We start from the raw sequence: 14085 nt of genomic DNA, 5'->3' as shown, positions 1-14085 counted from the left end.
CCATACAAATCTTTGATATTGCAAAAACTTTAAAATAAAATACCTAAATTAAATTAGTTTTCAGAGTATTTTATAAAAGTAATTTATTGTATATTTGTAAACGGAATTTGTTAAACAAACTACATGAATTTATGTTATAACGCTGCGTGAAATTTTTCGTAATTTAACAAAAAAATATGACAAAGAAGAAAAATGGCTGTTACATACGAAAACGTGAGAGAAAAATCGTTTTATTAAAAACTTAATAAGATTATTATCCAATACAAGCACACACATTTAAATTTACCTACGATCTAATTTCAAATACGTGTTCACTAAACTATAGAGCTAAGTGATTTTTGTACAATAAAATTGAGATATACACGAATACAAAAAAAAATCAATACATTATTGTCTATTTACATTTATACTTTGGACTGGCTTCGCTTTAGAATACGTTACAATGTTTATATACAAGAATGTATATCCTATTTTAAAGAAGTTATTACAAACATACAGACGTTAATTTTCATACATTGCCATCAAAATATTTCGTATTTTTTTTTAGAAAATTTTATTTTGTAAAAAACGTGAGATGAAGAAAATTGTAAAACATGGATAGCTTATGTATTCTTATAAAAATATTGCCTTTAGTGTCTTTTTTATTTGGGCTTTCTTTTAGATCAAGGTGAGGATTTTGAGTTTAAAGTAACATCAAAACTGATTATAATTTAAAAAGTATGTAATAAATATATTGAAGTTCAGAAATCATTCTACGTATTTGAGGTTTCTCATATGTTTTGTTGACTGTCTTTTCACTTTTTTTCCTTTAATTTAATTGGACATGGAGACTATTTTCTTTCTTTTTCTTTTTCCTCAAATATTAAATGGTATTGGAATTTCTATTTTAGAATATTTTTATGAATGCTTTTTTTTAATTTTTGCAATTTTTTTTTTAATTCATATTTAATTCGGGTACACTCAGCCTCTTTACGCATTTATCGATTCATAGTTATAGTCTATTAAAATATTGCATTGTTATGTTATTTTATTAAATTTGAAAATAAAAAAATAAATAAATTATTTAATAACTAACATATTAAAAAAAATTGGCTAAAACTGACCGACAGAACTTTGAATTGATTTAACGTTTGTAATTAATCAAAATATCCAAAGAACGAAATAAAAAAAAACATTTTAAGACCAAAAACTTGAATATTCGAGGTTTAAAATTTAATAATCTGATACCAGTGTGGAGACGATCTTTAAATTTTAAGAATGGGTTTTTGTTTTTTTTTTAAATATTACCAGATTTTTTTGTAAATTTACTAATATTTCTTTAACCATTTCAACTAAGCTCTAGGCTTGTGCTAGGATATGGTTTACGACAATAGTCGAATGGCGGGATTCGAACCCTTGACCTGGTGGTCGGAAATCCGTACCCTTAACCATTAGGCTATCGACGCCGTTTATACTTTTTGTTGGATATTTCATATGATACAGAACCCAAAACCTTTAATCATCATTAAAAACTAACTTAAGGCCTCTTACAGATGATTCCAAGGCCAAAGTGTGAAGGCTACAGTGTTAGGATATGTAGACTATCTTAGGTAATCTAGGTGGTTTAGGAGAGTTCAAATCCTGTATTACTGTTAACAGCATATCGCAGTTTATCACGCAAAGTGCTGCGTTTCTGATAATTCGGCAGCTTGAGTAAGTTAAAACAGGTCGATGAAGTAGGCAGACGGTTCAATGGATCCTTCTTTCTTATCGTGAAGAATCCTCTTATTACACTTCCTGTAAATATCAACATTTTAGGAACATTTTTATAATATTTTACTTTATTAAAAGTAACATACCTATTGTATCACCCGTGTCCTCATCGTCACCAACTTCCACACATCGTATGGAGAAGGGAGGCTTCAGATGGGCGAAACCTAGTACCGGTGGCTTGGAACATGATGTTACAAACTGTAAATAAATTATGGAGAAGTTTCACAGCAGTGTAAAGACAGTGAAGGAGGAGTGCAGGGTAGTTTGAAAGAGTAGCGTGAAGTAGTGTATTCGAGCATTGTGAAAGATTAGTGTGAATGAGTAGTCAAATGAATAGTTAGGAGTAGTTTGAAGTTGTGAAAGAGTAGTCTGTTGTAGTGTGCAGGAGTAGTCTGAAGTAGTGTGGAGGAGTAGTCTAAAGTAGTGTGGAGGAATAGTTTGTAGTGGTGGGGGGCATACCTTGAGGAACATGGCGCGCTCGTGCTCGGTGAAGTCTCGCTGCAGCACGTCCCAGAGCCAGCAGACGACGCGGTGAGAGTCATGGAAGCCGCCGTAATAAAGCGTGTGACGGCGCAGGTCGCGCAGGTCCAGCGGCACATTGTCGCCGCTTATCAGCCGCTGCAGCTGCTCAGTGCAACAAGTACAATATTATATCATCATATATTCCAAAATTATACAAAACTACATGAATAAAGACATAATGTTAAAGGCGCATTCCATATTTCTATTGAAACTGAAGATTTTTGTGTAATATAATAAGATTATAAGAAGAAAGGTTTGATTGTTTGTTTGTATTGAATATGCTAGGAAACAACTGAAGTGATTTGAAAAATTCTTTCACCGTTTTCGTTGCGTCGAAGTCGCGGGCAACTATTACTTTTGTAATAAAGTTAATGAAAATTGTAAAACATGATCAAATCAAACGTAGATTTTAATATACGACGTCTACACTAAGGTGTTAGAACACCATGTATATAAACTGGATGTCACCTCAGGAGTGGAGAACAAGGAGAGCCATTCTGGATTGATGATTGTCCGAAAACCTTTGATGAACGCATTGGTCTGGTCCTTGATCTGCGTGTGCATACGGAAGTGTGCCATCATGTGGATGTAGTTTATTCTAGAAACAAAAGCATTATAAAATTATTAAAATAGAACGAAACTAAGTTTTTTATTTTAGTATATTTGTTGAAACTTACTTATTTTCATTAGTAACCGGTATCGCCTTGCCGCCGGGCACAAGCTCGTGCGTCACAATCTCACCTAATCTCTCTTCATCTACTGAAAATGTTAACTCCAACGTTGATATGTCACCCTGAAAATAAAACAATAAAATCCTAATAATTACATGTTTTGTTTTGTGTCATACCATAACGTCAGCTAATTTAACCACAAGATAACAGCTAAAAGCAATTTCTGGTTTACATCATGCCAGTACAGTAGAACAGTAGCACTGACCTGATATGGATTGTTTTGGCTCATTAGCGCCGGTTAGTGTTTACATTACGCCAATGCTGATTTTAGCGCTACTGTCTTACTGTACTGGCATAATATAAACCAGGCATAATGCTTCACTAAACATGATATTTAAGATTTACTTTAATTGCATAATAAATAATAATATTGTATGGGAAGAGACTAGATGTTGAAAATGTCTACCAGTAGTGGGGACCTGGAAATACATGGAGTGGGATCTGGTGTCAGACCTGGAAGTGCTTGATGTATGTGAGGCTGCGGTAGAGGTCGCGGTCGAGTGAGGGCAGCTCGTCTATCCAGCTGTAGAGCGCCTGCTGCGTCTGCCCCAACACCTGGCTCAGGAAGAACGACGCAAACGGCACGTCCACTACAATACCCTGGACAATAATTACATTCACTGACCATTCGAAAATACCGTATTTTTGTAATTTCTCTAGAAAAACTGAAAATAACCAGCAAATGAAATTATAATAAGCATTGTCATATTTCGGCGACACTTGTTAGTCATTTTGTGTAAGCAATTCGTTCATTATGCAATTTTCAGTCTAGGTACATTATAAAAGATCGACATTTCAATACCTCGTATACAGCTTTGCCGAGCATCCTGCCTATAAACTCGAAGAGCTGGAGATGGTTCTCCTGCAGGCAGGAGGTGGGGGAGGGGTACAGGCGCTCCTCACTCGTCACACGGAACAGGTTCAGTGAGGGGTCGAACACTCGCTTGATCGTCTCCTCCAGGAACTCTGCAATAAATAAAAACATTTGACTATTTATAATCGTTCAATGGCTAGATATCTTAACCAGAGGAAACGCGGGATTTTTATTTTTCATTAATTTGAAAACAAAAATACAATAACAATCAATCGCCCTTAACCGCAAACTTATTCTAACAGTTGCCATATATGATAAAGCTATAGCCTGACGTAATGAAAAAAAATTGTCATACAACTTCCAAAAACTGAGAAAAAAGTTTTAGGAGACCTTTGAAGACGCCGTCCTGATCGATGCCGGCCTCATCGAGCCCCTGCTGGTTGACGAAGCGCACGCGCACGACGGCCTTCAGCGCGCGCGCCGGCAGCGCCGCCAGCTGCCGGTACCCGTCCTCCACCAGCCGCGCGCGTCGCACCGTCACCAGCGTCGACCTCACTCCCGACACGCACGCGCGCTCCGTCAGACCCAGCACCACCTGCATCACCATCACCACCATCACCATCACCTTCGGTCAACTGCAACTAGTTTGTTAAATCAACGCACATCCCCAACACATTTCTCAACAATCAAATTAAGCAAGAGAATATGTAATTCCATACATTATTTTATACACAATTTCCTTTTCACAATTACCTCAATATCGTTGATATACAAAGTAATAATATGATAAGAATAACAACGAATAATCTATATACCTTTTCATCGGCGACTGCTCGTCTAAACAATCTGACACGTTCCCCGTGCGCTATCATATGCGGTGTCTTCTGTACTAACACCTAAAAAACAAACATTACTTATAAATCTCTACAATTAATAAATTTGGAGTGTTTGTATGAGATATAAAAAAAAATTGAAAACACATGATGTATTTGCTTTACTTATAAATAAAATATTTATTTCTGGCTGTGTGTGTCTCCAAGTCTGCGTTCTGCGTTTATATTAGTAATTAGTATGTTGGTGAGGCATGTTGAGACCTGTTGCGGCTTCTTGCCCTTCTCAAGGTCAGCCATGAAGTGGTTGTCCCGGATGTCGCGCACGAGCCAGTGCTGCGGCGGCGCGTACGGCCGTCTGCAGTCGCGCCGGTACAGCGCCAGCAGCAGCGTGTGCAGCGAGCTGAACAACGCGTTACTGCTGATACTCTTCAGGTCTGGAAACAATTTCTTTTATTAAACCAAAATACTTCTTAATGACCGTCTGCTGTACATGACTATGAGTGGAACGGACTGTTTTAATTTATTAAAAAAAAACAACTTTTAATTAAGCCGTAAGTTGTATACAAGTAAATTAAAAACCTGCAAACATAAATATACTATGTACTACATTGAAACTTGTTAAATAGTCAACTAAAGACCACCTCAAGCTGCTTAAATAAATAGCAAATTTCAGTACGGCAGTTAAACCCTTGTTTCATTAGATCTCATTTCCACTGACGCGACAGAAAATGTTTTATAAAAAAAACTCTTACCAAATAACTGTCCCATGATAGATTTATATACGAACATATTTAAAAATTGCGACATTACAATAAAATCTTCCAATTTGAATGGATCTTGTTGCTCATACATTTCCATATCATCCAAAATACTGAAAATAAAAAAAGATAAATATTACAAGAAAAAATAAGTCAACTTAGCATTATAATTAGAGAAAGTTACAAATATTGAGTGTTTATTTAAACCAATATAATACTTACGTAACATAATGCGTCATACAATCCGCGAATAGTATCAACATTTGAAACTCCGGAGCAGTAGTCTTGGTATTAACAGCTAAGAGATCAAGGAAAGACTTGAGGCCGCAGTTTGGTCCCAACGTGCATAGAAACTGCCATAGAGAATATAAAATTTCATCTTGATTGCAAAGACCTGAAAGCAAACATTTTGAATGTTAATAATCCTATAAAATCTCTTTTACTGTCTATGCCTGACTATAGAGTTCATCATTAACCTGTCCTTATCCCTATCGAGGGTCGGCACAGTATGTACTACTCCTCCATACATCTCTATCAGCCGTCATATCCACATCACACAGTCATTCCATACTTTTTTTGGTCTTCCCCTACCCTTGTAGCCATCCACATACAATCTCATTACTTTTTTGCTTATATCATCATCATCCCTCCTCATATAATAACTATAGAGTTGTTATATAAAATTGTTATAAATATCTACATAACTTTCCATAATAATTAGAATCATGTGACACTTCACTATTCAAGACATGACAATCCATTTATACATAACGATGGATCAAACTGAAATTTAGCATAGAACAGAGTCTGGACGAACACATAGATTACTAATTAAGTTTATTACTACTACGTGAACGGAGTCACGGGCAACAGCTAGTGAATAAATAAATCTTTGTCTAGTTTATTCAGATAGAATACCTGTAAGTATATCCAGTTTAACTTGCGTCATAGTTTGCAGCGCGGTATGGTACATGGAACAGATGAGCGCTGCCTTTGTGCTGTCTGGTGAACCCAATCTCCTGAAGTTCTTACTGGAACTAGATCTGAAAAGTATACTAACTAAAATATATTATGATGTCGAAGATTAAATTGTCTGTACAAAAATTGGTGTAAAAAAGGTGCACATTCACATGTATTTGAATTCAATGGAAATGAGAAATTATAGCAAATCTATCTAAGAAATTTTACTTTTTTAAACACAGATTTTTTAAAACAATCATATTTGTATCATCCATTTAAGCTTTAGAACATTCCAGAAGAAATCCATAGACAATAAGTAATTGTCAATCAGGGAAATGTATCAATATAATTTGTCATTTTCAATGAGTTTAACCTGTAGGTATTCAATTATTAATCAGATTTTAAAAGTCATTTCACCCATAGAATTCTTGTATTAGTAATTAAAATAGACCATATATGTTTATCCAAGTAAAATTCAACGGTTTGTTAGTTCACAGTAATTTCCTCTCACCTACTAGTCCTCGCTTCAATAGCTCTCCTTATCAAAGCCGCTGGGTTCATACTTTGTATAGGAGTGGATGGCTGGGATGGCCCAGCGCCTTCCTCACTACTCACGCCAGCCTCAACCATTTCTTTAAGTGGGGTTGCCATTATCTTCTTGAGTAATGGTCCTCCCCATAACAAAGCGAGTTGGTTGCGTAGATTTCCCATAGCAGGAGGTAAATATGCATCAAAGCTTTGAGAAAACCAGCCGAGTACAGGGTGCCAATTGCTTAGATTACTTTTCTTGAGAACCACATATTGTTGACAGGAGTCGAGGAATCTTGTCACCACCAACTAATGGAAGGAGAAATTTTTAAATATAAATAAAAAATTACTAATAATTAACATTTTGCAATGAATAAAATTGTATATAAAAAATAAAAATGTGTTATAAGAGTTAATAGATATAATAATTGTCTTCGTCCATTGTAAGAATTTATTTTTCAACAAACAAAATGTTCTAATACAAAACAGACTTACCACAAAAGTGGGATAAAAAGACTCTGGTAGCGCATGTTCTCTCTCTAAATGTGCCATCTGTATTAAGTTGGACAGCAAACACAATGCGTAATTCCCTTCTAGCGTGTTAAAAACGATACGCATATTTTGATCAGTACTCAAAAATTCCAAGCATTTGTCGAACATGGCATGTGAACGAAATGCTGCAATTGACTGAAAAGAAAGTTTTTATATCATTTTATATAAACACTTCACCATCCCTATACCTCAAACAATACTGCTAATCCTTTCATTCTCAAAAATATAGAAAATAATAATTATATCCACATACAAGAACCAAAACATAAAGATTGAAAAGTTTGGTTACAATTCATGGTCAACATTATGGTACTGTTGGGATTATTAGGAAAGTTGTGAGAGAGGTTCTGTCCTGGTTGATTGCATACACCTAAGTAATATTAACTAGAAACAAACTCCTTACATTTATAGATAGAAATAATTGAAAACAGTACCAATAGGCACAAAAGTTTAAAGAATCACAAATTCTGGAGTTTTGGATTGCAACTTACCTCTGGTGATATCTGCTGCATATGGTATATTAGTGTCGGCACAGACAAGATCTGTATTATATACATTGTGAGCAATTTCTCCGAAAACTGTGCGGAAATGAGCGGTCTCAATGATAATGTAACTATTGCAGTTAATGAAATATTTTTCAGGCTAACTTTTTCACGACACAAACCCCGAAGTAATAAAGACTGAAACAGAAAAGATATTCAATAAAAAAATCCTAAAAAAGGGGATTAAAACACAATTTAAAGAACTAACCTTCAATGTTAAATAATAGCCTTTATGAAACAAAGAACCCATGATATTTGCACACAATTGTGTCATGCCACCTCTGAGCTTATCAAAGTTCTTAAGTCTTGTGAGTGCCCAAGTGTTGGTTGCAGTGAATGCTATTAGTGTATGCAGATGTATGAGGATACTCTGCATGTCTATTGGTGATTCTGGTTTCAGTTCTTCTAGATATAAACAACATTTGTAAAGGAGTGCCTTTATATGTGCTATCCATTGCAAGCTGAAAAATATAGTGCAGAATATTTATAATTAGATTTATTACTAATATTATAATTGCAAAAGTTTAAATGAATGAATGGATGGATGTTTTTAAGAAGGTATCTCTAAATGGTTAAAGGCATCTTGATGAAATTAGGCACAGATATAAATTGGTCAGAAAGAACACATAGGCTATTTTTTATTTTTTTTTAACTCCACGCAGACAGAGTTGCGGGAGACAGCTAATACCTAAGAAAACACAATTATTCTAAATCTTCAAGAACTTTACCTGTATTCTTTATTTAGAAACACTCCAACATATGAAAATTTAACAGAATCAGAGTGCAGACTTTGTACAATATATTTACAGAGTTTCTCCAATCTCTTTCTGTCTCGTGTTTGTTTAAATATTAAGAATAAGCGACATGATGCTTTATACACATCTAACGCTGGGATCAGCTCAAATGCAGGTGATGGTTCCTCTTGTGATCCATGCGGGTTTGTTTCGGGGAGCAGTTCATCAAATTCTTTCCTGAAATGATTTTGCTATTAGAAATGACAAATATAACTTCCATGTTAATTAAGATTATATCTAAAACTTTGATGTTACTCTTCTTTTCCAAAGTATCAAAATGAATTAAATGTTATAGTTTACATAAAGTAATCATAAATGAATACCAGTCTGATAAGTTTTGATCGACTTAATAGATAAAAATAAATAGTACATAACTGTTATTGGCAATATTCTCTATTTACATATAATCAGTACACCGAAGTCATATGTTTTATTTGTTCATATATCCAAAATCCTAAGAGGTATTTAATTATAAGTAACAACAATAGACTTACAGTATTAATTTTACAAATTTCTGTCTAGCAAGCCATCCTCTTACTATTGCTTGGATTTTAATAGCTGATGTCTCCCGTTTCTTCTCTAGCGCACGTTCTTCCCTGGCAGCCTTCGTTTGCTCGAGGAACGTATCCTTACTAGTTAAGGACTTGGAAAACATTTCAATGTTTTATATTTTAACCACAGAAAAAGCTTTGTTTCTATATGTCACGATAAAGTCTTGTTCATATACATTGCAGATTCGTGATTTTTATGGTACCTCCAGTAACATGTTTAATGAAGGGATAAATGGATCAAGGGTCGAAACACTCGAGTTTAATCATGTTTGGATATTTATTTATTATTCCGTGGGTTTTATTTAATTTAAAAGAATATTTTAGCCAAGAAGGAGACTAAGATATTGTTTGACATTTAATTTCATGGTGCTGCCAAATAAAATAAATTAGATAACAGAAAAGAGAAATTAACGTGTTTAAAATTTTCAATGTCTTTTCTATAAATATTGAGTTTTTTTTTAAAGTATCCTAAATTCATCGCACGTTTTCAATATAAAAGACACATATTTTTTTCTTTATTGTGTCAAACACCACAATAAGTTAATTTTTAAGCATGTAAACTTTTACGAATCGAAATAAATATTGCCTGACTGTGGAAAGATGGCGCTATTTGTAAGATGTATATTTTTAAACGTGCAATAAAATAAAAAAATCTAACGTTTTTCTGTTTGATTTTTGTGATTAAAATAATTTACGTTCGTATCTTGTTGATTTGTACGGTAAGGCTGTACGTTAGTTTGGTTACGATTCGTAGTAAGATCATTTTTATTAAATGCCTAATAGTAGTAATTAATGCCCAATAGTAGTTCTGTTAATATTAAAGTATTAAATAAAGTACTACAAGTATGAAGTGGATCAATTCTAAAAAAAGTTAAACGTCAATTGGAGGTAGTCTCGACCTCAAAAGACACAAACAATTTTTTTTTTGCAAATCTTAGTTATTAGGTGTCAAGTAGGTACCTGGGTTCTCAACAAGCACGAAAGATAAATTATTGAGGTTATGAATATTTTTCCATCATATGAAACAAAAAAGTTTATACAAAATCGATGTTATGTACCTTTTAATTATATGTACTTAAACTAGAAATAATGTAATCACAGAATATTTGCCTAGAAAACGTACATAGTTACGTCTCGTCTCGTTAGCCCAATCATTTCTGTAGCATCTATCTGCGCGTACAGCCATAACGTGGCCCCCTGGAGAGTTGGTTGTTTTATAAATTTTATAACTCGCTTCAACTCACTTTATGGGTATCCTAAATCAACATTAAATAAAAAGTACGGAGTAGACGTTACGAAACGGATCTAAGTTATAAAATTGTTTACATGTAAGTTTATCCAAGTTTTTTATTTCGTTTTTATGACTGATTATAAAATTTGCTAATCATTTATAATTATCATAAATCTCTAGGGAAGACTTTATCCTTCGTTTCACGTAGACTTCGCTCAACATGGATATAACGGAACAAAGTTTAATCGATAGGTATAAAGTTAATACTTTACAAAAATGAATAGAAAATAGTCGTACAGTGTAGAGAATATCAATAACTCAGAAGTATAGTATTGGATATTATATTAGTTTTTGGCCGTGACTTCGGCCGAGTGGAAGCTAAGAAAAATCTATTAGTAAATCTAGCCTAACTACGAAATCGATGTAGTAGTTTTTGAGTTTATTAGTTACTTACAAAAAATTCAAATATTTCCTCTTTATAATATAAGAATGGAAATTTAGATAAGCAGCTAACTTTTAACTTAAAAAATGACAGCTTGTTGAATTTTTTTATCAAACAGCTGTGATGTGTTGCTTAGGAATATTACATACGAGACAAATATATAATTAATCACTTGATCTCATTATATACCAATGTTTTGTCCTTTACTAGAAAAACATGTAAAGAACATATAGTCATACTTTTATGAAAGAAGCACTAACTTATCAGTAAGAACATTATGTGTGGCATTCCAACTAAACTTGACATAGTCACTGCAATTCCATTGCAATTCCCCTTATCACTGACTCGTCTTTTGTTTGTCCTATCACAGTTATCCTTATCAAAGCTATTGTCTTTGCAATTACTCATTGCGCTTTGACCCTAATCACCGGAAGTGGACGAGGCGAAAAATTTTCGAATACCAACCTAATGAGTTGCTACGAACTTTCGCTCTATGCTTATTATCACCTGTGTGAAGTAACTAAGAGATTAGTGTGTCAAAAAGAGTATGTAATTTATAGCTATTAAAAGATTATGAAGGATTAAAAGACAGATCGTGACATTCAGTCATAAAAATTTTCGTTCACAAATTATCAACTAACTAAAAACTATGTTATACGAGTGTCCATGGTATTTACATAGTTTAGAAATCCATTCTTTTATACACAATACCGTACAAATTATATCATACTAATATTATAAATACGAATGTTGTATGGACGAATGGATGTTTGTTTGTATGTATCCCCGGAACGGTCGAACGGATCTCGATGAAATTTACCATACATATAGATGATGGTCTGGAAGAACACATAGGCTATTAATTAAGTTTTTTTTTAATACTGTGCGGACGGAGTCAGACAGCAGCTAGTAAAATAATATTCGGATCGATCTTAAAGAGAATTTTCATTGATTTAGACCTTTAATTAATCAACCAAATAAGTTTCTTAACATTTAAAAATCTCAAGTTTTCTTCCATTCAGTAGATTTTATTTTAGTATAAGATAACGTTGTTGATGAATACTAAATATTTATTTAAATAAACATACAACTTGTTTTAAAGTAAATATAATTGTTAAATAATATCTATTTACTTGTTGATAATAATCACGTCATTGATTATCAGACAAATAAATTAGTAAATTAAATATCTTCATCAGATTATTGAAATAAGATAAAATTGTTAATGGACTCGCAAAGTATCAAACAAAGAGGTTCTGCGACGGGTCAATCAAAAACGGGAACTTTTGCAGACCGTCAAGATGAGAAAGTTATCTTACCTCGGCCACGTGCTCAGGCACGACAGATACAATCTGATTCAACTCATCTTGCTGGGAAAAGTTCCTGATAAAAGGACCGTTGGTCGCAGAAAAAAGTCCTGGTTGCGCAACATCAACAGGGGTTGCGAGTGCCGCCCAACTTTTTCGGCTCGCAAGAGACAAAGGGAAATGGAGAACTGATCGCCAACCTTAGCTAGTCGGAGAGGTACTTCAAGAAGAAGAAGAAGAAGAAGAAGAAAATTGTTAATATTGTCTCATTTATGTAACTTTCGTAACTAAGCAACTATATTTTCTATTTTCATTTGAAAACAAGACTTCTTAATGTATAGTAAATTTCATGCGTTTTATTAAAAACTATAAGGCTTTAAGGGATAAATGAAAGAGAGGATGAACCTTATGCGCTAGTCGAATTTAATCTGAAATGAGTAATTATAACAATCTTACGTAAACAATTTTATCTTTTTAAGGCAGTAATCACAGATTTCCGATTGGCCTCTTACCCATCCGTCGGCCTAGATACCGCTGGCGAGACGCCGTAGAGCTAGACCTGCGGGAGCTACAAGTGATGGACTGGAAGGAGAAGGCGCAGAACAGGCAACATTGTCGATCTCTTGTGTCAAAGGCCAAGACCAACTTTGGGTTGCTGCTCTAGCGGAGTAAGTAAGTAGTCATAGAATTATTAACAGACGTGTTTGAACCAATTTAAACACTGAAACTTTCTAAAATAATTTCATAGACAATAAACAACATTGTCAGCTAAAGAAACGCGTAAATATAAAATCTCATTTCCATTGAATTGGACAAAGTTGTAAATGTTGCTTTATTGTATTATTTCAGGAATTTACTATGAAGAACAATTAAATAATAAGATTTTTTATTTTTAAAGTTAAGAATATTTATAAGCAGGCTGGTACGGGATCATAAGGTTCCCAGCATATTTTTGAAAATACTATATTTGGTTAATACTTGAGCATAATCACTAGGGAGGAGCAATGGGGTCAACTGCCCCTGTCCCAACTCTCCTTAGGGAGTGAAAGTGAAATAAAAGAGGTATATAAACTACTTCGAAATATTAAGTTATTTAAAATTATTACTACGGATCAGTTTCTTTCATTACCTACGTAATAAACAATACCTTTGGTATAAAAAAAGCTTATTTTTACCTATCCCCCCAAAATCTAGCCTAGACCGATTGATTGAAAATATTATTTCAGTATTAAAATCTTTTAAAGCAACTCAAAAATTTAAATATAAGCAAGATTTAATTTAGATCGTGTATTTTGTTTAAAAGAAGACCGCTGTGGGCGGTCTGCATTCTTTATAGATCACGGATGGAACATAGAATGTATCCGCGATCAAATGCCTTCGGTCATTGTCTACGAATCATTTTAACGTACATATATATTATTTAGATTTATGTGCATAATGGGAGGTCAATAATTCGTATTCACCAATCGATTTTCTTCCTAAAATGTTTTATTATTCATATATTTCATGTTGTTATTCCCTTGAGCATAATTAAAAATTATATTCCGATAGATATCTTATCAATATAATTGGAAGACCATAATAATGTAACGCAATAGTTTTGCAGCTAGATTAAAATGAAAAAAGATACAGATAAGAAAATAATTTTCTATATTTTTTACTTAAGTATCTTCTTTTTTAAATTAAATTACTATTGAACTAAAAAACTGAATTTCTGAAGGATACCTTTAGACTAGATAGAAGACATTTTGATTAAATCTTTGCAAAT

The 14085-nt window shown here is 33.6% G+C and overlaps 1 protein-coding gene across 2 annotated transcripts; it reads right to left on the bottom strand.

Annotated features, from left to right (window-relative positions):
• Positions 1-1364: 1364 nt before the first annotated feature.
• Positions 1365-9685, bottom strand: LOC106127197 (ubiquitin-protein ligase E3B). Of its 2 annotated transcripts, none has more exons than XM_013325258.1 (19): positions 9281-9685; positions 8721-8963; positions 8201-8453; positions 7942-8130; positions 7394-7585; positions 6882-7207; positions 6329-6465; positions 5633-5804; positions 5405-5523; positions 4914-5086; positions 4635-4715; positions 4210-4414; positions 3808-3971; positions 3459-3605; positions 2952-3067; positions 2743-2872; positions 2212-2376; positions 1839-1950; positions 1365-1776 (listed from the first exon to the last, which is right to left on the bottom strand). In XM_013325258.1, exons 1-19 carry the CDS (start codon positions 9439-9441, stop codon positions 1604-1606), a joined length of 3258 nt encoding a protein of 1085 aa, XP_013180712.1. In that variant the 5' UTR covers positions 9442-9685; the 3' UTR covers positions 1365-1603. The 2 variants fall into 2 exon arrangements, with proteins under 2 accessions (XP_013180712.1, XP_013180713.1); XM_013325259.1 differs by having other exon boundaries at positions 6329-6453.
• Positions 9686-14085: the final 4400 nt, after the last annotated feature.

The sequence above is a fragment of the Papilio xuthus genome, unplaced genomic scaffold, assembly GCF_000836235.2.
Source record: "Papilio xuthus unplaced genomic scaffold, Pxut_1.1 DF824888.1, whole genome shotgun sequence".
In the NCBI taxonomy this organism is placed as follows: domain Eukaryota; kingdom Metazoa; phylum Arthropoda; class Insecta; order Lepidoptera; family Papilionidae; genus Papilio; species Papilio xuthus.
The sequence above is the reverse complement of the archived record's forward strand: the minus strand, read 5'-3'. Positions and strand labels throughout refer to the sequence as shown.

Excerpts from the sequence above, each read along its gene's own strand:
- LOC106127197 (XM_013325258.1), bottom strand. The coding sequence starts at position 9,441 with ATGTTTTCCAAGTCCTTAACTAGTAAGGATACGTTCCTCGAGCAAACG. Across the intron at positions 3,972-4,209 it reads TCAGGACGGCGTCTTCAAAG|AGTTCCTGGAGGAGACGATC; the intron begins GTCTCCTAAAAC and ends TATTTATTGCAG. Across the intron at positions 2,873-2,951 it reads CCGGTTACTAATGAAAATAA|AATAAACTACATCCACATGA; the intron begins GTAAGTTTCAAC and ends TTTTGTTTCTAG.